This window comes from Baudoinia panamericana (genome assembly GCF_000338955.1).
Source record: "Baudoinia panamericana UAMH 10762 unplaced genomic scaffold BAUCOscaffold_8, whole genome shotgun sequence".
In the NCBI taxonomy this organism is placed as follows: Eukaryota; Fungi; Ascomycota; class Dothideomycetes; order Mycosphaerellales; family Teratosphaeriaceae; genus Baudoinia; species Baudoinia panamericana.
Genome location: NW_006911264.1, coordinates 938086 through 957526, shown reverse-complemented (window position 1 = coordinate 957526; position 19441 = coordinate 938086). Strand labels below are relative to the sequence as shown.

The 19441-nt window shown below is 54.3% G+C and overlaps 9 protein-coding genes across 9 annotated transcripts; 4 read left to right on the top strand and 5 right to left on the bottom strand.

The window, feature by feature from the left end:
* Nucleotides 1-76: 76 nt before the first annotated feature.
* Nucleotides 77-1976, bottom strand: BAUCODRAFT_539020 (uncharacterized protein). Its single transcript, XM_007679674.1, has one exon. It carries the CDS (start codon nt 1869-1871, stop codon nt 450-452), a length of 1422 nt encoding a protein of 473 aa, XP_007677864.1. The 5' UTR covers nt 1872-1976; the 3' UTR covers nt 77-449.
* Nucleotides 1977-2847: 871 nt separating this feature from the next.
* Nucleotides 2848-3396, top strand: BAUCODRAFT_72505 (uncharacterized protein; the record flags this gene model as incomplete). Its single annotated transcript, XM_007679381.1, has 1 exon — nt 2848-3396. A coding segment is annotated over one exon (549 nt), but the record flags the coding sequence as incomplete, so codon positions are not given.
* Nucleotides 3397-4056: 660 nt separating this feature from the next.
* On the top strand, nt 4057-4533 carry BAUCODRAFT_149357 (uncharacterized protein; the record flags this gene model as incomplete). The annotated part of the gene is made up of 1 exon (XM_007679673.1): nt 4057-4533. The coding sequence occupies one exon, from the start codon at nt 4057-4059 to the stop codon at nt 4531-4533; it is 477 nt and encodes a 158-aa protein (XP_007677863.1).
* Nucleotides 4534-5601: 1068 nt separating this feature from the next.
* On the bottom strand, nt 5602-6609 carry BAUCODRAFT_538872 (uncharacterized protein). Its single transcript, XM_007679672.1, has one exon. The coding sequence runs from the start codon at nt 6141-6143 to the stop codon at nt 5742-5744; it is 402 nt and encodes a 133-aa protein (XP_007677862.1). The 5' UTR covers nt 6144-6609; the 3' UTR covers nt 5602-5741.
* Nucleotides 6610-7975: 1366 nt separating this feature from the next.
* On the bottom strand, nt 7976-8447 carry BAUCODRAFT_25412 (uncharacterized protein; the record flags this gene model as incomplete). The annotated part of the gene is made up of 2 exons (XM_007679167.1): nt 7976-8317; nt 8373-8447. 2 exons carry the CDS (start codon nt 8445-8447, stop codon nt 7976-7978), a joined length of 417 nt encoding a protein of 138 aa, XP_007677357.1.
* Nucleotides 8448-9614: 1167 nt separating this feature from the next.
* Nucleotides 9615-10733, top strand: BAUCODRAFT_149354 (uncharacterized protein; the record flags this gene model as incomplete). Its single annotated transcript, XM_007679671.1, has 4 exons — nt 9615-9626; nt 9682-9933; nt 9988-10265; nt 10295-10733. The coding sequence occupies 4 exons, from the start codon at nt 9615-9617 to the stop codon at nt 10731-10733; spliced, it is 981 nt and encodes a 326-aa protein (XP_007677861.1).
* Nucleotides 10734-11009: 276 nt separating this feature from the next.
* On the bottom strand, nt 11010-12951 carry BAUCODRAFT_35348 (uncharacterized protein). The gene is made up of 3 exons (XM_007679276.1): nt 12606-12951; nt 12070-12556; nt 11010-12016 (listed from the first exon to the last, which is right to left on the bottom strand). The coding sequence occupies exons 1-3, from the start codon at nt 12664-12666 to the stop codon at nt 11215-11217; spliced, it is 1350 nt and encodes a 449-aa protein (XP_007677466.1). The 5' UTR covers nt 12667-12951; the 3' UTR covers nt 11010-11214.
* Nucleotides 12952-16732: 3781 nt separating this feature from the next.
* BAUCODRAFT_35346 (uncharacterized protein) lies at nt 16733-16931 on the top strand (the record flags this gene model as incomplete). The annotated part of the gene is made up of 1 exon (XM_007679275.1): nt 16733-16931. Exon 1 carries the CDS (start codon nt 16767-16769, stop codon nt 16926-16928), a length of 162 nt encoding a protein of 53 aa, XP_007677465.1. The 5' UTR covers nt 16733-16766.
* Nucleotides 16932-17551: 620 nt separating this feature from the next.
* Nucleotides 17552-19064, bottom strand: BAUCODRAFT_72229 (uncharacterized protein; the record flags this gene model as incomplete). The annotated part of the gene is made up of 3 exons (XM_007679361.1): nt 17552-18391; nt 18440-18754; nt 18816-19064. The coding sequence occupies 3 exons, from the start codon at nt 19062-19064 to the stop codon at nt 17552-17554; spliced, it is 1404 nt and encodes a 467-aa protein (XP_007677551.1).
* Nucleotides 19065-19441: the final 377 nt, after the last annotated feature.

The window sequence follows — 19441 nt, the reverse complement described above, 5'->3', positions numbered from 1 at the left end:
TGATGGCGATGCAGTTTGCCTTTCGCACGAGCGATTTAAAGAAAGTCGACCGCTTGTCAACGCCACCCTGACATTGACACCTATCCGCCATTGCTACATGTAGTATAAGCCTACCAGTGCCACTCACTAACGCCATATCATTGAACCGGCGTACCCATACGGATGTTGTGTCAAGCTGGCCACCTGTCGACGACTAAAGGCACATGCCACCTGACTCAACATCGTCTACCGATCGTGCAGCGTTGGAGCGACCTTGACAGAGGGCATAGCATGGCACAGCGCTCGATGCAAGGAAGTATAGTCGGTGCGGTTGCAAACTGATGTTATTCATTGCAAATGCGAAAGAATTTGGGCTTGTAAAGCGTGGCGAACTATTTGACCAAGCAGCGACATCTTTTGCAACATCTCCTGCAACAACTCCCTCTACCTCGATAAACACATAGGCTACGTTAGCACTGGCAGCCAATCAGCTTACATTCTTGAATCGCCACTTGCTCGGGTACCGTTATCTCAGAACCACGCTCACCTGCCTCCAAGCCTTTACTGTAGCCTGCCAGGGAATGTAAGAGGTCGCTGAGCGTCACGCTCGCCAGCAACGTCCAAGGTAGGACGCAGAATACGCTTGCCAGCCATTCCGAGTCCGACCACATGGTCAGCCCGGGCCAGCACAGCAATGCGGCTAACATAAACCATTTCTGGTGCTTGTCTCTCCGATCCATCCACACATACAGCCTGATCATGACAAATACTGAGATGGAGAACCAGACGAATGCGGACGAAGATGGGCTCCTGGTGCCCATGAAAGTGTTGATGCCCAAGAGCCAAACAATCATTTGCAAGGAAGCCTTCAATGGCTCGGTCACAATTAATGCTGGTCGGCTACTGGGCCAGTCGAGGAGTGAACCTGGGGGCAGCCGCTCTTCGCCGCCCCGATGTTTGACCGAGAAAATGATGTATGCTCGGACTAGTGAAAGTAGCCATAATGTACCGACGCAAATGAAGGCCTTCACAGCGCGACGGATGTGGCACGAGCACTCCAGCGGGTAGCACCACCTGGAGAGCTTCGGTCCTGACTTCTTTGTTGCGTATCGGCTATCAGTGTCCAGTTGCACCGCCCGCTGCTCCCACCATACCCGATCCCTCGCATTGTCATTCGGTGTTCCAGGCACCTGCCTCGACGGCCCTATTGCGAAGCTCGCCGCAGCGCTGCACGAGGTTGGCTGTTGGTAGACGCTCTCTCTTGAGCTGGAACCTCCGATCCTCGACCAACATGGCACTGGCGGAAAGCGTGGTTGCAGCTCTTTACATAGACCGCTCGGATGGTTACAGGCAGACGAAGCCTGCAATTCTTTGCAGAAGTCAGGCGTTCGAGACGAGAGTTCAGCATCCGGCAACAGCAGGGCGCAGGACTTCCTGTCACTGATGGAGCGCCCCTGTGGCGGCTTCCATTCTGCGCAGTTCAGTGCGCCTGTCGGTAACAGTGCATCGGAGTATGCTGCTACTGAGCCTCGGAGCGGCGGCGAAGGTGAAGACTCAGCCATGGTAGTCATCAGACATGCAAGGGAACATGCACGGTCTGTAAGCCAGGGGTGGGACACCAGAATGCTGCTGAGAGGTGACACCGGTAGCGCTGCTTTTTCGGCACACTCAAGTTGAGGTGCTCTCCTGTGGGCCTCCCGGTCCCAGTGGTTATGCAAATATCTCCACGCGCTCCATCGCATGAGGAATGGCGTCAAAGGGATGAACATTGGGCGTAACGGCGAAGTTGGCGCTGTGGGCTCTTCTGGAGCATCTTCGTGCATATCAGAACGAGACAATGCTTGTTCAGCATCTCCAGTCTCCACCAACACATTCCACCCTAGGAGACGCATCTTACTGCTGGTGGAGGTTGAACGGCGCTACTCCAGTCTGTTTCCCTCAAGAGAGCATGCGTTTCGCCTTCGAGGATTGTCGTAGATGCAGCATAAGAGCAAAAGCCGTCCGCTAATTGAAGTTCCGCCTGATCCCCGAAGCAGAACCGGTCGCAGAATGGGTGGTCGCGGCTTTGGCGCATGCACTAAAGATCAGGTTTGATTCACTGATGGTTACTGTGACGATGTCATACAACCAATACCGCAGCGATCAGCTGATTGCTATGGGAGAGTCTCGTAGGGTACTACTGAAAGTCTGGCATGGTTACTCGCGCCCTGCGGAAGAATCGGGTGCGACTCGCCTCAACTGCTGCTGGCCTGAGAGAGCTGCCTTGGAACGGTGCTGAACGCGAGGAGCGTCACCGTACCGGATCGTCCGGGAATCTGTCGTCCAATGCAAGACATGCCTCACCTGGGCGAACATGGCGCTAATGGACGGCTGCCAATCAGTGCGTGCTTCGTATGCTGCTCAGATCACCAGATAGCAGGGCGGGGTGGCTTAGCGAACGCCATGCAGCAACACCTCGCCTGAGCTTCGAGGCTCTGCCCGATGGAAGCGCGTGCAAACCAACTTCCTAGGGTCGCAGCACGCCATAGTCAAACCCCCTTGGCCGATGGGCTAGTGGAGCGGTTGTCGGCAGCATTCGACCGGCACGCAATTGCATCAACACGTCGTCGTAGTTGCCCCGTCCAACACCGTTCCTGCGCAAAGAGCACCGCCAGTGGAGAGCCCCCACGATCATCACATTCCATGCTGCCACGCACTAAGTGCCGGATGGATTCCTGCTCAGGAGGTGCAGCGCGGTATCGTGTAGATTCTCGTCACGGCAACTGGGACTTCACGCCACCCGAAAGCAGCCGAAAAGCTGATTCCCAAGTCAAACGAAGGGCACCCGCGCTGTTTGCAACAGGCCGAGACGAGAGCAACGGGCCTGATATGAGGTTCATGGCCGAGCAGTATCCGGCCTCGAACGTCTTGCCCGACACCTCACCTATCTCGGAAGAACAATTGACGAGCGAGATTAAGGGACTCTATACTGCGCTCGTTATGTTAGAAGAGAAATGTACCAATATTGACGCCGCACAGGTAGCGGACCCAAGCGCCAATTCGGATGCTAGTCAGTGGCAAGCACTTGTTGCACTACATCGTACGCTCTTGTATGAGCATCATGACTTTTTAATGGCAACGCAGCACCCGTCGGCAACCCCAGCATTGCGAGCATTGCCAACTAGATACGCTATGCCCGCAAGGATGTGGAAGCACGCAATACATGCTCTCGCTTACCAGACAGTAGCTCAGCTATATGACAGAATACCAGTCTTCCTGGACACCCGGATCGAGTGTATAGCTGATCTTACCCGTTATCGTATAGCGGTGGAAGAGGGGAGGGACGCGCATGCTCAATGGGGCAGTGTGGCGGCATCCTGGTACATCAAAGCGTCGGATCTACAGGTGGGCAGATTACATCACCACCTCTCGATTATGGAGCGTCCAAGTCTTCGCAAGTTCGCCTGCTATATCAAGTCGCTTACATGCGCTTTTGAGATGAAGACGGAGCTATACCGTCGTCTGGACAGTGTCGCAGCCCGATGGTGTGCTGAAGAATTCGTAAAGCCTGATCGGCTTGCAGATTTTGAGAGGCCCTGTCTTCGCAGGTCTCGATGTTACAGCATAGCGCTGACATACAACGCCAGTCCCAGCGCTGGAGGTTCTCTCTCGCCGCCTCACACCGACCCCGAGGGTGGAGCTCAGTCAACAAGAAATTTCCACCTACGATTCGGCAAACTCATTGAGCCAATGCAGTATTGTTCGATATCAGTACTTCAGGTCTCACCGAACCCTTCTCAGGTGAAAACCAATGGCCTACCGGAAGGACGATGCGAGATGCCCGAGTCTATGATCGTTGAGTGTTCGGGCTGGAGCAGGTACCTGGATGTACTCGCAGCCCGTTGGACGCCGTGGTGGCCTGACATCCTCCGTTTGCAAGTGTCCCGCGTGGAACTGGCATTCCGTCCTGGGTGTTCATTGCCACCAATGCCAATCTGCGTCGCCATTAGCGCGTTGACTCTAACACCTGGCGTCTCAGCACGGTCAGCCCACGAGCCCCACACAGAGAACATCTCCCAGGCCGCTTTCTCATCCAACATGCTCCTCTGCCCATTAATTCTGCTGAGTGGCATCTGGTTCGTTTACCAAGCTCCAACAGAGCAAGAAGCTAGGAGGCAGCAGTTCCTCACTGCATTGGGAGTGTCACTAATTGCATCACTCGTGTGGGGTGTGGTGTTCGAGAGGGCCTATTCGGACACTGATGCGCTCAACCTCATACTTAGCTTTTGGGTAGCCGGGTTCCTCAACGTGTTTGTCCTGCTTGCCATGGATCTTAAGCATAAAAGCATCTACCTCGTGTTGACGGCCATACTGGTTGGCGTCCTTTGTGCTATCTGGCTGAGGCAAGAGAGCCTTACCGTCACTAGCGGGTTGCCCGGTATGGTCGAACAAGCTGGATTACTTGGGGTATTGTTGGGTGCTCTGCTCTTGTATGTTGGTCAGCTTGCTGCAGAGAAATTTGTCGAAAAGCGGATGGCGAAGCTGAAGCCAAGCGCGGCATCTGCGCAGGTTTGACACTGCACCCTTGTTTTCGAAGCAGACCACTTTGACGCCGGAAACGACTTTTTCCGCTACTTCGCGGTTGGATGATACGGATGCCGAATGGGCATACACCGGGGTTCCTGTTGGTTCGCCTGGTGTGAGAACATGACTTTCCGTACTTTGATACGGTTGTACGATCGTACGGGGCGCCCTGTAGGGTACGCGTGGCTGAATCCGAGCCGCCATTCTACAAGGTCGGGCCAGGTCACCTTATCTGAGGTGACCTGCTGCACATACGTTTTAGAGACGGAGATCTTCTTGGTGTGGACATACCCTTTTGATGGACTGGTACGATCCCCGATTATACGGCGCGGCTCCGTGATCAGCTTTGACTTGCCGTCATACAAGACACGGCACCGTAGGTATATCTCGAAATAGCTGCCAAAGCACAGAAATTCGGAACAAGTAGGGTTTCAAAGGTCGCCAAGCACGCTCTCGGGGTTCGATGTTACATTCTCGCAGCTTGGTAATATTCCTGGGTGAAGTAGTTGTGGTCCAGCAATTTCGGCTTATGCTGAGCAGCGGGAAGTCTTGCGTGTACCTGAGGTTGTGCCTTGCTTAGGGAGAACGAGCAGTAGACCCCTATAACCGACGGCCTCATTCCGTTCGGCTTGAAAAGCCTTGAACGCGGTGCCGTTGTCATCTGGCTGCTTAGAATGGTACTGCAGATCAATTCTGCCGTGAGGGTTTCGCGGGTGTGCTCACGATCATTAAGCTATTTTGGAAGTGTTCCCTTGATCAACGATGCCCAACCATTGTGCACAATCATAGCGCAGCTCATGCTGCGTCAGAATCTCCTTCCTACTCATTTCGCGGATGACAGCCGCCTGCGGGACAGAGGTACCATCCTGCGACAAGCACGACAAGCTTATACAGTACAGAGATGCAAGATATATTGCTGAAACGTGCCGACCGGCTCAAATCTGTTGGCACATCTGAGTTCGATGCTGGTCGCACAATATCGCTTCGAGAGTATGTGGGATGCTGAGCCTTGTCGCATTCTCCTTGCTCCACGAACGCGGCGTCCCATCTAGACTCACTTCCACCCCAGATTCCAACGTTCTCACACCACCAACCCCCCAGCGCTAGGATATGGCGGCGTCCAGTACCGCGCCATCCCGTACAAGCCAAATTCTGGTGCAACTTACGATTAACCCAGCCAGGAGCTCAAGGATGTATCTCTACCTGCCAACGAACTCGCCAACATCGACGTACTGGCAGCCATAGTCACACTCCGTGCTAAGCATCCGGCAGGTCTTCGTGCGTTCGCGCTGCGCCTCGACTGGCTCGTCGCCTTGGTGCTCGCGATCACCAGCAAGTACCTCCTTGAGCCAGCAAATACCTCCTTGAGCCAGCAAATACCTCCTTGAGCCAGCAAATACCTCCTTGAGCCAGCAAATACCTCCTTGAGCCAGCGGCCTGGTGACTTGAAGGATTGTGACTTCGTTCCTCAGCCGCTTATGGACTTGATGTCGCTGACCGATGAGCCGCGGGACCTGTCTGAGCTGCCTAACGATTGCGACAAATTCGCGTCGCCATTTGGGTTGCTGTCGGTACCGTGATAGTGGCATTGTGAACACCATGGTGAAAGTTATGTGGTTGTCTTTGACTTCTGTTCTGCGACTCGGGCGTGGTGGTGTGTTTGCGGCAATGTAATGCTTTATTGCGATGAGGCAATATGGTTAAATGCAGCGTGCCTCTAACGATAATATCTATATGCTCGCTTTAGGGATAGTACATGATGAAAGGCAAGCTAACAGTCATTCCAGAATACATTGCCTTAACATATACTACACCCTTCAGGCCACCAAACAGCATGAGAAGGCATTTGCAAACCCAAGCTCTCATTTATAGATTAGGCCTGTCGAGCCGTAGGTCTACCGTCCTGCGTGGAGGAGAGGTTGAGCGAGCGAGCCATCTGCGCAGCCGTTGACTGCTCAAATATTAGGGCGTAATCAACACAGCGTGTAGACCAGACATCTTCAAGGGGGCGATCTGCGGACGGAGAAGCATGGATCAAAGCCTGAAACGCAGCGCATGCCAAAAGGGGTCGGCTCCTTAATCCTGCAACTGCTCATCATTTTGGGCGTTGTCGAGGATAGGATTGGTTTCTATCGACGCTCGAGCTGCCTACAGTACTGCTTTTCTGAAATGCGCAGCGGTCTCCGTGAAGCTTGCAACAATCCAGAGCAACGAACAGCTCCGTTGTGATCTGGTGTCGCCCCCACGCTTCCAAAACCACCTGGAGAGTCCGCTTGTGGTGCCCAACACATTACATGCAATTATCATAAGTCAGAGTGCTTTAGCCATTTCGGATGACCGTGAAGGTTGACGGTGATGTTCATAAACAACCACTCGCGGTTATGGCGGCGACCGTTAATGCGACTATGCATCAGTACTTCGTAGCCCATGGGAAGGGCAAGGGCTGGGTGCAGGCATTACAAGTCGCGCAATGGGTGGCTGATGAGCTTCTTGCTCGAGGGCTCGTCTCTCCGGCCCTAACGCTACGTCAGTCCTGAACTCGACGTCTACAGTTTCCAATCACCGTACCCTTCCGGCCTTGCAAGATGGTCGACTCCCATAATGACATTATAGAGGGCGTCGACTCATTTGATTTCAGAGAAGTGGTACCAGAGGCATGGCTTCATGCGAACCTCGTGGTCGCATGTGCATTTGACATAGTGACGCGAAAGTCGGAGACGGAAAATGCTCCTTCCAGTGACGTTGCTTGTGGTGCATGCTTGCCTTCGAGGAGTTATGGCAATCTCACACATTGCAGTAGGCGTGTCTTCTCAAGTCCGTTCCATATAACATTCCAATGAAACGCGATGTCTTCTTCGCGGAAGACCGACTCCAATTTATTTGTACCCAGCGCCATCATGATTAGGAGTCCGCGACCTGGTCAAGCACCAACCACCAAAGCTATGTCTGTTTCACTGGATCTATCAATTTTGAATATCTAACCAAGGGTCTGCCTGCTATGGCTAAACGCCGGGCGTGGCGCTGAGCGTTTAGACGAGTCATGAGACCGGTTACCTCGGTCCCTGCCAGGTTTCGAAGCGAAGTGCTGTGACTCCCGAGTTCCCAACAACCTGACAGTCTGCAAGAGACACTATCAGCACTTTAGAGTGGGTCAGCCGATGCCTCGCGATGGCGGCGGAATACGTACTATCTCTCGTAATCTCAACAAGCATGAGTCGTAATGCTCTTTTCGGGGATCATGTCCGAAATATCTTGCACTTCTTTCTGCTCTCCCCAACAAGGTAGGGCGCCGTAACCATGCCGGGCTTTACGCCGTTTGGTTGCCTAAGCCTCTCGTGTTGGTATCGAGCACAGGGTTCGTCGCTACTTTTGAATGGAGATTACATCCGATAAACCTGTGTCATCGTGTCGACTCCAGCTGGACGTCTTTCACCTAGCCTTCGACTTCCTTGCTTCTGTCCCTCAAAAACTCCGAGAGCCATAGCAGTGGCTTCTCTGGCTCGTAGACGGCAAGATACTTCATGCCTTCGAGCAGATGCGGTGTGATGTTCTGGTTTAGGTACTGCCTTGTTGGCCCGCCATGCGCAACTGGCTTCTCCGGCTTCGCCGCAGGTGCTGGTGGCATGGAGTCAGGACGTGGTGCAGATACTGCTGGCGGTCCTGGAGCGGCCATAGGTGAGGCTGCCGATGCCTGCTCCGCCAGTGCGAAAGGAGTGGATGCTGGGGGCGGTTGAGGGTCGGTTATGTCCGCCGGCTGGATACTGCTCATTGTGGTCTAAGGACATGAGTGTCAGTAGGTGTTCGCTAAGCGGTTTGTCGCTATGACCGACCTCTTGCGCTATTCCATCCTTCATTGTCACGTCACGGCTATGTGTAGCACCACCGTTCGGCAGCGTATTTGCCATGCTGCGTAGCAAGGGCTTAGATCTTCTGCCCACCAACTGTGTTTCCACACACCGAGATCAGAGCGAGTCTCTTGCTTCTGCTGAATGTGTTCTAGTGACCACAACAAGGGCCCAGGCGCCCCGGATCAACAGGCAGCCGAAACTCCGAAGGTCACCTCACTTCACCCCTACTAATGTGCTTACTGTAGAGGGTCCAACACAGTACACCTCATATTCCACACCGTTGCGGTAACCGTCATTATCTATACCATCGAACTTGTAGCCAAGATGGTCGAAATAGAGCGACCACGGGCATTGGCAACTGTTATCGCGAACGTCCAGCCGCAAGGGACCGCAAGAACGCTGTAGCGGCACGTAGGTCAACCCTTTTTCAGCCTGCAGAGCAAACGTCAACCTGACATGGTCGAAAACATACACGATCTTGGACTGATCTAGCCGTCCCTACATATCCACTGCATTAATTGGTTAAGAAAGGTGAAGGAAAAGAACATCGCACCGTTGAGCCTTTCACCACGAACCAGACTTAGAGAGTCTGCGCAAGCATAGCTGATGCATCGTGGAACAAATCCAGCATGTGAAGAGTGGAGCTGTCGCCCAGTGAGTGATCAAGCTTCATGAACCTTCGCGATGCTGGCTTTCTGTTACTTATACCACTGCCGGCGGCTCTGATGTCCTGCACGGATTGGAGTAGCCTATCTTACCCTGCTCGTGCAGATGATTCATAAACCTTGAGCTTTAGCAGTCTACCGCACCAAATTCGAAACACCATCGAAGGACCCATGGAACCAATGGCCTGCTCCACTAGGCTGACGCCAAGGCAAGTGATGGTTGTGCCTTCCACCTGTGGAAGCTCAGTTCTTGCTCTTTTACAGAATGTGATGCTAGTCAACTCGCTCATTGGCCTGAGCTTTCGTCATCGCTTGCAAACGGGTCCTTCAAGATCACGAGTCTCTGCCCTCCTTCCAAAGCTTTATCGTCATAAGCTCAACATTTCCTGCATCCTCGCAGATCCTCCCCTTCAACTTCTGCACACGACTCGTTCTCAGCTGAACACGCTCTCTGCCCGACGTTCAACGAGTATAAGTCAGGCTAGGTATCCGCACTCTATTGACGCAAGACAATTTTCTCCAAGGAACTGTCAGCAGTTAATCTCACAGAACTGCCATCATGCCGCCAAAGGTAATTGATGGTCACTTCGATACACAACAGCTCATGATACTAACAGGAGCAATAGAAGGTCAAACCGGAAGCTGCACCAGAGCCGAAGCCCAAGCCGAAGGCCATCGAAGCGAAGCCGGTCAAGCCAACAGCTCGCAAGGCCAAAGAGCCAGCCGTCTTCACTCTAATGCCGAAGGATGCTGGTGCGCTTACCCTGGTCGACGTTCAGTACGAAGGGCTCTCGCTTGAAGCCAAGCCGACGCAGAGGGGGGGCTATCGTCATGTGCTCAAGCTGGAAGCGGCTAGCGCGTTCACCATGGTCCAGACAGTATGTGCATAACCGGGTACATGTGTTACTCGAGTTACTGACTAACGTATATAGTATACAATCGCAGAAGGTGAATTTGTTGGTCATCAGGCAATCATCATCCGCCCCGCCAAGCCTTTCGACTTCCTCAAGCTGCCGAAGGAGCTTCGTGCTCGCATCTACGGGTTTTACTTCGCCGCGAAGGGCGTCGTGGGTGCGCCTATCGTGCTCGACGGCAAGCGGACCGACACTAAGGAGGTCTATGCAAAGCATTATGCTGAGGGCAGCAAGTCTCGCGTCGGACTTCTTGCAGTCAACAAAGAGGCAGGCATAAATAGCGCGCCCTCCTGTTTGTGAATTTCATGCTAACATCATATGACAGATTCATCATGGAGCCATCAACTATCTTCTATGCGCACACCCTGCGCCTGGAATCCACGTCTGCCCTGCTGGAGTTCCTCATGCAAGCTCCGTCCGAGATTAAGCCACTCCTCAAGTCCATTGAAGTGAAGACGTTCAGCAAATCGTCCGCGCGCAACGCGTTCTTCTCGTTAGCCGCCGACGCGAAGAACATTACCAAGCTGCGGTTTGAGCAGGGCGTCTACGCAGGTACCGATCCGGCCGCGGCTGTCAAGTCATTCTACGCCGACACCTACAAATTCCTGACTAGCATTGGACAAGTCAAGGGCGCGAAGGATGCAGGTGTTGATATTCTTGAGTTCGGGAAGCAAGCCTTTACCGACAAGGTGAAGGAGGGCAAGGCGTGGAGCAAGGAGGACCGCGAGCAGTTCATTGCGAAGCTGCGGGAGAAGTTAAGGTGAGTGTGCTCCCCTTCAACCTCAAGACTCTCCATACTCGTCCACGGCGGTGAGACTGATGCGCATTCTTCAGGGGTTGATAACACTTTCCTTGCACTTCACGTCAACCTACGGTACAGGTGCTTACGCAGGCATGAGTTCAGGTCCTCCTACACCGGCTGGACCTGTATCTGCGGGTCAATCAAGGCCGGACACGATTGCGCTAAGGAGTTGAGGCGCGATAGCTATGGGTGGTGGAAGGTCGACGAGCCTACCGCGGTCCAATGATCGTACGACCTTGACAGCAATGTTGATGATATTGTTGGAGGGCCGGAGGAGCTCTTTCAAATCTCCCAATATACTGGCCATTCTTGTTATGCTGGCACGAGCTGTACTCTATGCAGTAATGAGAAGACATTGATCTCCAAAAAACGATATTTCTTTGTACACTCGCTTCTCTGTTCGCTTGAACGCAGAAAATGGCGATACCAAACGCTCGCCAAACTCACGAAGTGAACGCCGCACGCTGGAAACTCTCCACGCTGATATCAGCAGGCTTGCCTTCCACTTTCGGCGGCTCTTTAGACGAAGCCCTAACCTGCGCCTTCTCCTTATCAGTAATGGCCATGCTATTTGCACGGCTGCCAGTATCGATGCTGCCGGTCATGGTATTCACCCGTGAATGAGCAGGGCTACTTTGGTTACTCTTCGCCGCTATCTGTGCCTGCGGTCGTCGCTGGATCGTCTCGAGATACGGTGATGGCAAGTAACCTAAGCGTCCGTCCCTTGACCGGCACTGCCACCACTCGCTTGGCTGGCCCATCGGGTCGGTTTTTGAAAGTACAGCGACAAGGTCGCCTTTCTTGACACTGATATCAATGCCTTCTGTAAACTGTTGACCGGGTTGCTGCTGTGGCGTGTAGTCGTACAACACACGGCAGAAATCAAGCTTGCTCGGATCTATCGGTCCTCGCTGACCTTCTGCTGAGTAGGGTGAGGCGGCTAGTTGTTTCTGCTGCTCGGCTTCTTGTGAAGCGGCGAGCGCGCGGATGAGCTTGCCCATGAGGTATGGTAGGCCGAAAACGGCGATGATGAAGAAAATGAAGGGTTTGCGACTGGGCTTTGGTTGTGCGGGTGAGCCGTCGGGCGCAGCTACACCGCTGAAGGCTGCGAAGTTGGCTGCCGTGAGTTCTTTGCTGGATGCTGGAGGCGGCCGGCCAGTCAGTCGAGCGATGCCGTGTCGTATCCATCGTAGGACGGTGAAGATGCCGAGTACGCTGCCAAGCGTCTGTCTGAGGTTGCCGAATCTGGTAGACGAATGTCAGTCCAAACCCCAATGCAGGACTCAGAGCGCACTTACTGCTCAGCCACGCTCACCATGGCGAAGAACGAGCTATGCGTCGCCATGTACGTGCTCTCGAGCATCTGTGCAAACCCACCAAACGCGCCAACTATGCTCTCAATCATCTGGAACGTCGCCTGCGTACTCTGATTCATCGTTTGCGTCAAACTCTGATCTTGCGCAGGCGCGCCATACATGCCAGGTTGACCATACATCCCGCCATAACCGCCCATTCCATACGGAGAGTACATGCTGTTCCCGTACATGCCTCCCATGCTTCCCATGCCGCCGAGACGACTGTACGGAGAACTGTAGGATGAACCGTAGCCACCCATGCCGTACGGTGAGGAGTAAGGTGAAGTCCGATTGAAAGGTGATGTGTAATTAGAGGCGGTGCGGGTGGCTACGGCGTTCAGGGAATCTGGTCGTGAGGGTAGTGCTGGGGCTGAAGAATCGATTGCTGATGGTGGCACTGCGGCTGCTGTCGTTGAAGTTGGTATCGCGGCTGTTTGAACGTCAGCTTAAGCGCCACGCAGTATTCGCGGCCAACATACCTGAGCCACCCGCCGCCGCCCTTTCCCATGGCTTCGGTGGCGAGCCGGCCAACGCCGCCATGCCAAAGCTCGCGGACGGTGTATGTCTCTGGGTATATAAGGCCCCTTAGATGTGATTACAAGTCGCGTGGCAAGCTCGGTTTCTCCTAGTGGTCTTCCCTCTGTGCGCGACTGCTTGATAATGCTTATCGGCGCTGTCTCGGTGTCGGTTCACTCCCTAGTGAATAATTTCAGGGCGCGACAAACAATAGTGCGGAACCAGAGTCGTCGAAGGTCAATGTCGCTACAGGTCAAGCGAGGTGGTGCGAAACGGAATGGCTGAACTTTCCACCATCGAAGCGGTGGGTTGAGCGTCACTCTGCCGCGAACCGAAGAGCCTCGGCTCCAGTCTTTCTTTGCGCCCCGGAAAACCCCCACATGGGGAACTTCAACATGATCTGTATCGGCGCAGTTGGGGCTTCATCCTCTCTGACGGATGGTCTTACATTACAAGACTGTATATTGTAGAAGCTACACTACATGAGAAGGAACGATGTCGCCGTTATGACCGCTGCAAGAAGCCCAAGCCAACCCCACCGCACGCTCTCTGCGGCGGACGTTGTTGATGGCAAAGGGCCCGAAGATCTCGTGCTCGTGCCGCCCGTCGGTATACGCGACGCGCTCATAGGCGTCTCCCTCGTTACTGATGGCAAAGCCATGACCGTGCCATCAACGACCAGCCCTGAGCTTCCCTCACTCACGACATGCCCCGCAACCGTTTGCGCAGGCCCACCGACAGAAAGGGTTTGAGTACCCAGCACGACCGCACCTGATTGTTCCGGGAGTGTCGAGGCTGTCAGGGTTGCGGTACTCAGTGTAACAACTAGTCCGCTTGGTCCAGCGTGGGAGAGTGAGACGGTACTTCCCTGCAGGAGCAGATTGCTCGCTGGGTCAGCACTTAGTATCTGCGTGCCCAGCGTCAATGCTTGCCCTCCAGCCGCAAGAGTCGTCGTTCTGGAGCCGTACGCCACCTCAAGGCCACCGGAGGTCTGCTCGACAGTAATGCTGGAATCAGCGATGGCGACTACGGCGCCCGCAGGCGGCGTCGAGCTGGATTGACCATGCTGTGTGGCGAAGCTGGTCTGGCTTGCCCACGGAAGTGGAATGGTGCTCCCTTGCACCACCAAAATGCTGGCCGTATCAATGGCCAAAATTCCTGTTCCCAGTGTCCATGCTTTCCCGCCAGCCGCAAGGTTTGTCGTTGTAGAGCCGTAGATGATTTCAACCCCGCTTGCTGCCTGCTCGATTGTGACACTCGTGCCGGCGATTGGTACCACAGTCTGGACAGCCGACGTCGAGCCTGGCGATGTCTGTGTTGCTGCAAAGCTGATCTGCACCGTCGCACCGTCATGAACAAGTAACCCTGGCCCAGCCGCGCTGATTCCATGAATCTCGATGCCGACTAAAGCTGCTGATCCGCCTGCTGACAATGTGGTCGTTGTCGCTGCATTCTGCAGTATCACTCCACTCGAATAGACCAGCGCGCTCACTGTCTGCCCGCCGATAGTAAATGCGACAGGATCTACCGTTCTCGTTGTCCCAAAGCTGACCTGCACCGTTGTACCATCGTCAAAGAGAATCCCAGATCCTGCGGCGCTGACTTCATCGGTATCTGTGCCGGTGGAAGCTGGTGATCCGCCTGCTGATAGCGTCATAGTGGTGAAGGCATTCTGCAGTATCACTCCGCTTGAGAACGATTTGGCGGTCAATGGCTGCGCACCAATGCTCACATCCACTGGAGCTGCTGGAAGCGAAAGCTGTGGCTCAGTTGTAGGACCTGTTGTTATGACTGTAGCTGCATCCCCACTATGCACGGACGAAGGACCTCCGTGGGCTAGCGTGACACCATTGACTACGCTTGCGATGGTTGGGATGCTGAACGTTTGGCCGCCGATCGCGATGTTGCCAGAAGGTCCGACTGAGATCATTTGGTCACCCAAGACGATGCTCGCCGCAGCCAAGATTGTGGTTGTAGACAGTCCTCCCGCAAGCACAACTCCTGCACTTAGATCAGAAAAGACCTGGGCGGTGTAAGTCCGGCCCACGGCGGTGATGGTAGTCGCAATTGGTGTTGCAGACTGTGGGTTATTCATGACACTAGATGCGGGCGGCACGCTGGCTGATGGTGGGCTGTTGGGCATTGATGGCGGGCTTAATGCTGCAGCAAGTACGCTAGCAGCGTTCTCCAATAGTCGTTTCGACGACGTTGTGATTTCTGTTGTGTTTTGTGCCGGGTCCGTTCCCTCATTGAGTGGTACACTAACTGCCACCGGATCTGGTGGGTTATACATCGTGCTCTGACTCGAAGCAGATGGACCCGCCAGGTTCGCTGCGGCACCATCCGGCTGGTCAAAGGTTGTGCTGGACGACGAGGTTCGTACGAGTGCACTGGCTGGGTCATTGCTGGAGTCGCTGGGAACAGTAGCCGAAGCTGTTGACTCGCTTGATGGGTCTACATGGTGTGAAGAGGTGCTAAGTCCCATAGCTGGCGTACTTGCACCTTGATCCTGAGCGGTTGCCACAATGTTGAGCGTATTTTGACTGGTCTGTGCGGGCATATTTGTGCTGATAGTAGAGCCGGCAGATGCTGGGGTTGTCTGCGCCGCAACCGGTACGGTTGGCGTAGCCTCCGCGGTGGCAGCTAGGAGGGCTTTTGGAGGATCATAGAGCCCGCCGTACCAGGCTGTGCATGACTTCCACGCGGGATCTAGATCGATCACAGCCGTCGGAATGGCTATGAGGGGCGCATACGCCACGTGTGGTGAGCAGACAAAATTGCTAGCCTTGAACCCAGCTGTAATATAAGCATTGAGGGATGATTGACACCAAGGCAGCTGATTATAGACGCTATTCGGTATTGGCTCGATAAGGTCGCTCAGATTGTAGGGTCGTTCTTCGTATTGCCAGCTTGGACCGGTTCCGGATAGGCCTGGACCTTGCGGCAGACCGTCCAGTTGATGGTAGAAGAGGCTTTTGAGATCGCTGCTGTGCGCAAGTGGGATGATGGTGTTGCTGTAGCGCCCACCCACTGCACTGCATGAGTCAGAGGCGTACAAGGTCTGGTACGAGACGTAGATAGTGGGTGATGTCAACGTGGTGTTATAGTCCACTACTGCTGTAACAAGCTGCGTGCCGTTGACAGACAATCGTGTTGCTCTAGCAGTTGCGGTGCCGTTTTCAAAGGCTGTGGCGTTTGTCGGTGGCCAGTAGAACAGTTGCACACTATTGCCGGTGATAGCGCAGCTTTGACAACCGAGCGTGCAGCCGGGAGCGTACGACTCCGTAGAGGGCCACCACGTGCTTGTGCCGTTGGTGGCCCACCCAGGTATGCCGGTGTCGCCGAACACTCTGTACTGGGCGTAATTGGCTGTGATAAGGCTCTGACACTGCACATCGTTGACCAAAGCTGCTTGACAAGCCGGCTGATTAATCCGTGCTGGTGCTGTCATCGCGCCTGCTGCGATGTACTGGGACCAGGATGACTGGCATTGAGGCACAATTGAAGGCAAAGCGCACGCTGGGGTAGTGATGTTATATGCGACGTTAGTCCAGACAGTCTCCGTTATCAAGACCGTGGATGAAGGTCCCGTGGAGGTGGGTATGAAGGACAAGTACGAATGGTTTCCATTTGCGATTGTCCTCGTAAGCGTCTGCGTTGCTACGGGGAAGTTATTGTTCGGTCCCCAAACTGTTTCCACGGTGGTGTATGTGAGTGGATCAGTCTTGACCCATTGGGAGGCGTAGAAGTATGTTTGTGCCCACACGTCTGTGACTGTGGTCGTAGCTTTTGTCTGGTAAAAGGTTCCCATGGATGCGCTGCTGGTCCAGTATGCGCTCCATTGATTCCAGCAATCCCACGACACTGTGGCGTTCTGATACAGGAGAATCTTGCTGCCGGAAGAAATGGTGCTATTCACAGTAGAAGTCCAATTAGAGGCGTAAGATGTGCGGTACGAAAGAGTGAAACCTGTTGATGATTGTGTCAAGGAAGCCGCAAGCAATGAAATGATAGACAGTGACAGATGCATAATGAACGTAAGACAAATTGCAGAACGGCAGAAGCAGGACAAACGTGTTGAGGATAATCCTGAGAATATCATCCTACACTCGCCCACAACTGGCATGAACAGTGCAGCGGCAAAGTATTGCATGACCCAGACGCCACCTACTACGACTGGGGCATGCCTAAACATTCGGCATACCAGTAAGCGCCCAGCACGCACAGCGGCTTCTGGACACCTGCGTCGGCTCAGTTCGGCGACCTTCATGAAGGACTTCATGTGAAGCCATATGACCTAGGCGGCGCAGAAGTGACGCTTTGAAAGCTTGGAGGTCATTTTGGGATTCGTAGCAATATCTCTGGCTATGCAGGACCTCGTCGACCCTCGCTCTAGGTGTAAGTAGTGGTGGTGTCATTCGAGCTATTGCGCCCGGATACTTGTTGTGGGTATGAGTACAGGGTTGAAGTCCATCAATAAGGGGCCAGCTCTTGCCGCTGAGTCAAGGACTAAGATTCTTCGCCACCTCGCTCCTTGGCCCCGTGCCAGACTGCTCGTCTGCGGCACAGACGTCGTCGCTCTTGCAGAAATAGCATTAGCTTATCTGCTGCGCCTGTGACGCATCCAAGGGTGCCGCAGACAACGTGATGCAAGTGTAGACTGGTGGCTTGGAAGACGAAGAGAACATTGCATAGCTATCCAAATCTCCGGGCTAAATCATTCCTATACAGGTTCTGCCCGAAGGTTCTCGACATAAAAACGGTGCGACCGAGCAAATCATAAACACATCCAAAGACCGCGCAGCAGAAGCGGTTCTCGTAAAGCTCAGCCATAAATGTCCTGCCCCTCCTGAATGCAACGCCGACAGGTTCGCCACGACTATTGACATGTTGACGCATATCCTATCTCTTAAGAGCTCAGCACGAAGAGCGAGACATTATCGGTTTGCGTCGCGGTCGAGCTAACAATGTCACTGACTACACCGGCATCAAGCGATGAGCCAAAGCTCGGAGCGGATGAGTCTCCGGACTGCCAAGTCTTGATGTGGATGTTGTTGTTGTACAGAACAAGAGCTCCAATCATCGGAGTTGCGACGGGTCGAACGAAGTAGTCGCTGTCGCCCCCAGCAATATTGCCGTGGAGCGTGCTCTTCATGCGGCCGTCACCGGGAGCAAGAACCTCGAAAATGTCGAACTCGCCACAGCCGGAAGTCCAGCAGGAGCAAGAGGCTGTGCCGTATTGAAGGGTTCGCGGGATCTGAGCGTTTAGCATCCAGACAGCGGGCATATTCACGGGATCGTAGATGGAGGTTTGGGTGCCGGTAATGTTGGGCATCTGGAACTCGAAAAGGAACACTTTCGAAGCACCAGCAAAGCCGTGGTGCGCCACTGAGCTGGGACGGTAGTACCCACAATCACCGTTCTCGCCACCGCACTTGTTGTCACTCATAATCACGATCTCTTCGGTTGAAGGCAGCGTGATGTCTTGAAGCGTCTGCGGGGATGACGCGCCATTCTGGCCATTGGAGCTAGCGTATGACAGCGAGTTGCCGAACGTGTAGTCAAAGACGCCTGAGCCCGAGCCGCCATTATGGTTTAGGAAGACTAGACCGTCCGAGGATCCCGAAGCGGAGTCGTAGTAGGCGTCGCGAGACCACAGAAGTCCACCCGAAGAGCTGCTGGAGCTCGATGACGAGGAGGAAGTTGCTGCGGGCGATGCAGAAGATGCAGCGGAGGAGGGCGACGAGGCCTGTACAGCAGTGGTCTGGGCGGCGCTCGCTGCAGATGTAGTCGCAACAGCCGGGGCGGAGGTGGGAGTGCTGGCAGCTGCGGACGTTGACTCTCCAGAATACTCATTGATCCAAGACTCCACCACGCCGCCGACAGTGATGACAACCCAATCACCCACGGCCGGTTCTGGCTTCGCCTCGCGGACATCAATGGCCGGCTCGGGTGCAGCTTCACGCTCTTGGTGGTGAGCGTGCCCATGCGCATGTGCGTGAGCATGCGCGTGCCTCTTCTCAGGCGTGCTGCGGCGTGCTTTCGACGAGGTACCTGGCGTGTAGACGGCGAACTTCTTCAGGTTGATAGGACCACGGAAATGCATCGACACCTGTGGTCATGTTAAAAAGCTGCATATTGGCCTCTTCGTCCGTCACGATGACTCGGCTTACCTCTTCGTCCAGCGGCGACATCGATCCAGAGTAGCCAAATGGTGTGCTAGCACAGTTACCAGTGGTAGAGTCCATGTTGGTGATTTGGTTGTACGAGCCCGAGCCACCGACACCGGTGTACGTGATGGCTTCAACGGCTTGGCAATACCAGTTGCCGCCAACGTCAACACTGCCATCAGAGCAGAGGTCGCGCTTGTCGGCAACTGCTGCGGTGGCGAGCAGCGCCGCTGCTGCGTAGAAAGACTTCATATTCGAGGTGTTATCGTAGTCCTGCCGGAGGCACTTGTGGGAAGATTTACGCAGGTCGTCAAGGACTGTTGCCGTTGCTATGAATGCTGTTGTTCCTTCGCGTTCCAAACACGTTGCGCTGCGTTCACAATCAATATGTCGCTGTTAATCCAAGAAAGGAGTGACTGGTTCACGGTCGAGTGAACTTGTTGGAAAGAGTGACTGAAGGTGAGTGTTCCCAAAGGTTGGAATGAGGAGGACGGACGCACAGAAGAAAACGAAGAGCAAAGCCGAGATATGAAACACAGGAGAGACTTGGAATAGCAGTGATTGCGTGTAAGGCGTCCAATTGGCAGGGGTCAACGCTCCGGCTCGTCCTACCGAAATTACATTTCATG

What these genes read in the sequence shown, in the direction of transcription:
- BAUCODRAFT_539020 (XM_007679674.1), bottom strand. Translation starts at nt 1,871, where the DNA reads ATGCGTCTCCTAGGGTGGAATGTGTTGGTGGAGACTGGAGATGCTGAA.
- BAUCODRAFT_35348 (XM_007679276.1), bottom strand. Translation starts at nt 12,666, where the DNA reads ATGGCGGCGTTGGCCGGCTCGCCACCGAAGCCATGGGAAAGGGCGGCG. An exon ending in GGCGGCGGCGGGTGGCTCAG is followed by an intron (nt 12,557 to 12,605) that starts GTATGTTGGCCG and finishes ACGTTCAAACAG; the next exon opens with CCGCGATACCAACTTCAACG. An exon ending in ATGGTGAGCGTGGCTGAGCA is followed by an intron (nt 12,017 to 12,069) that starts GTAAGTGCGCTC and finishes TTCGTCTACCAG; the next exon opens with ATTCGGCAACCTCAGACAGA.
- BAUCODRAFT_538872 (XM_007679672.1), bottom strand. Translation starts at nt 6,143, where the DNA reads ATGGTGTTCACAATGCCACTATCACGGTACCGACAGCAACCCAAATGG.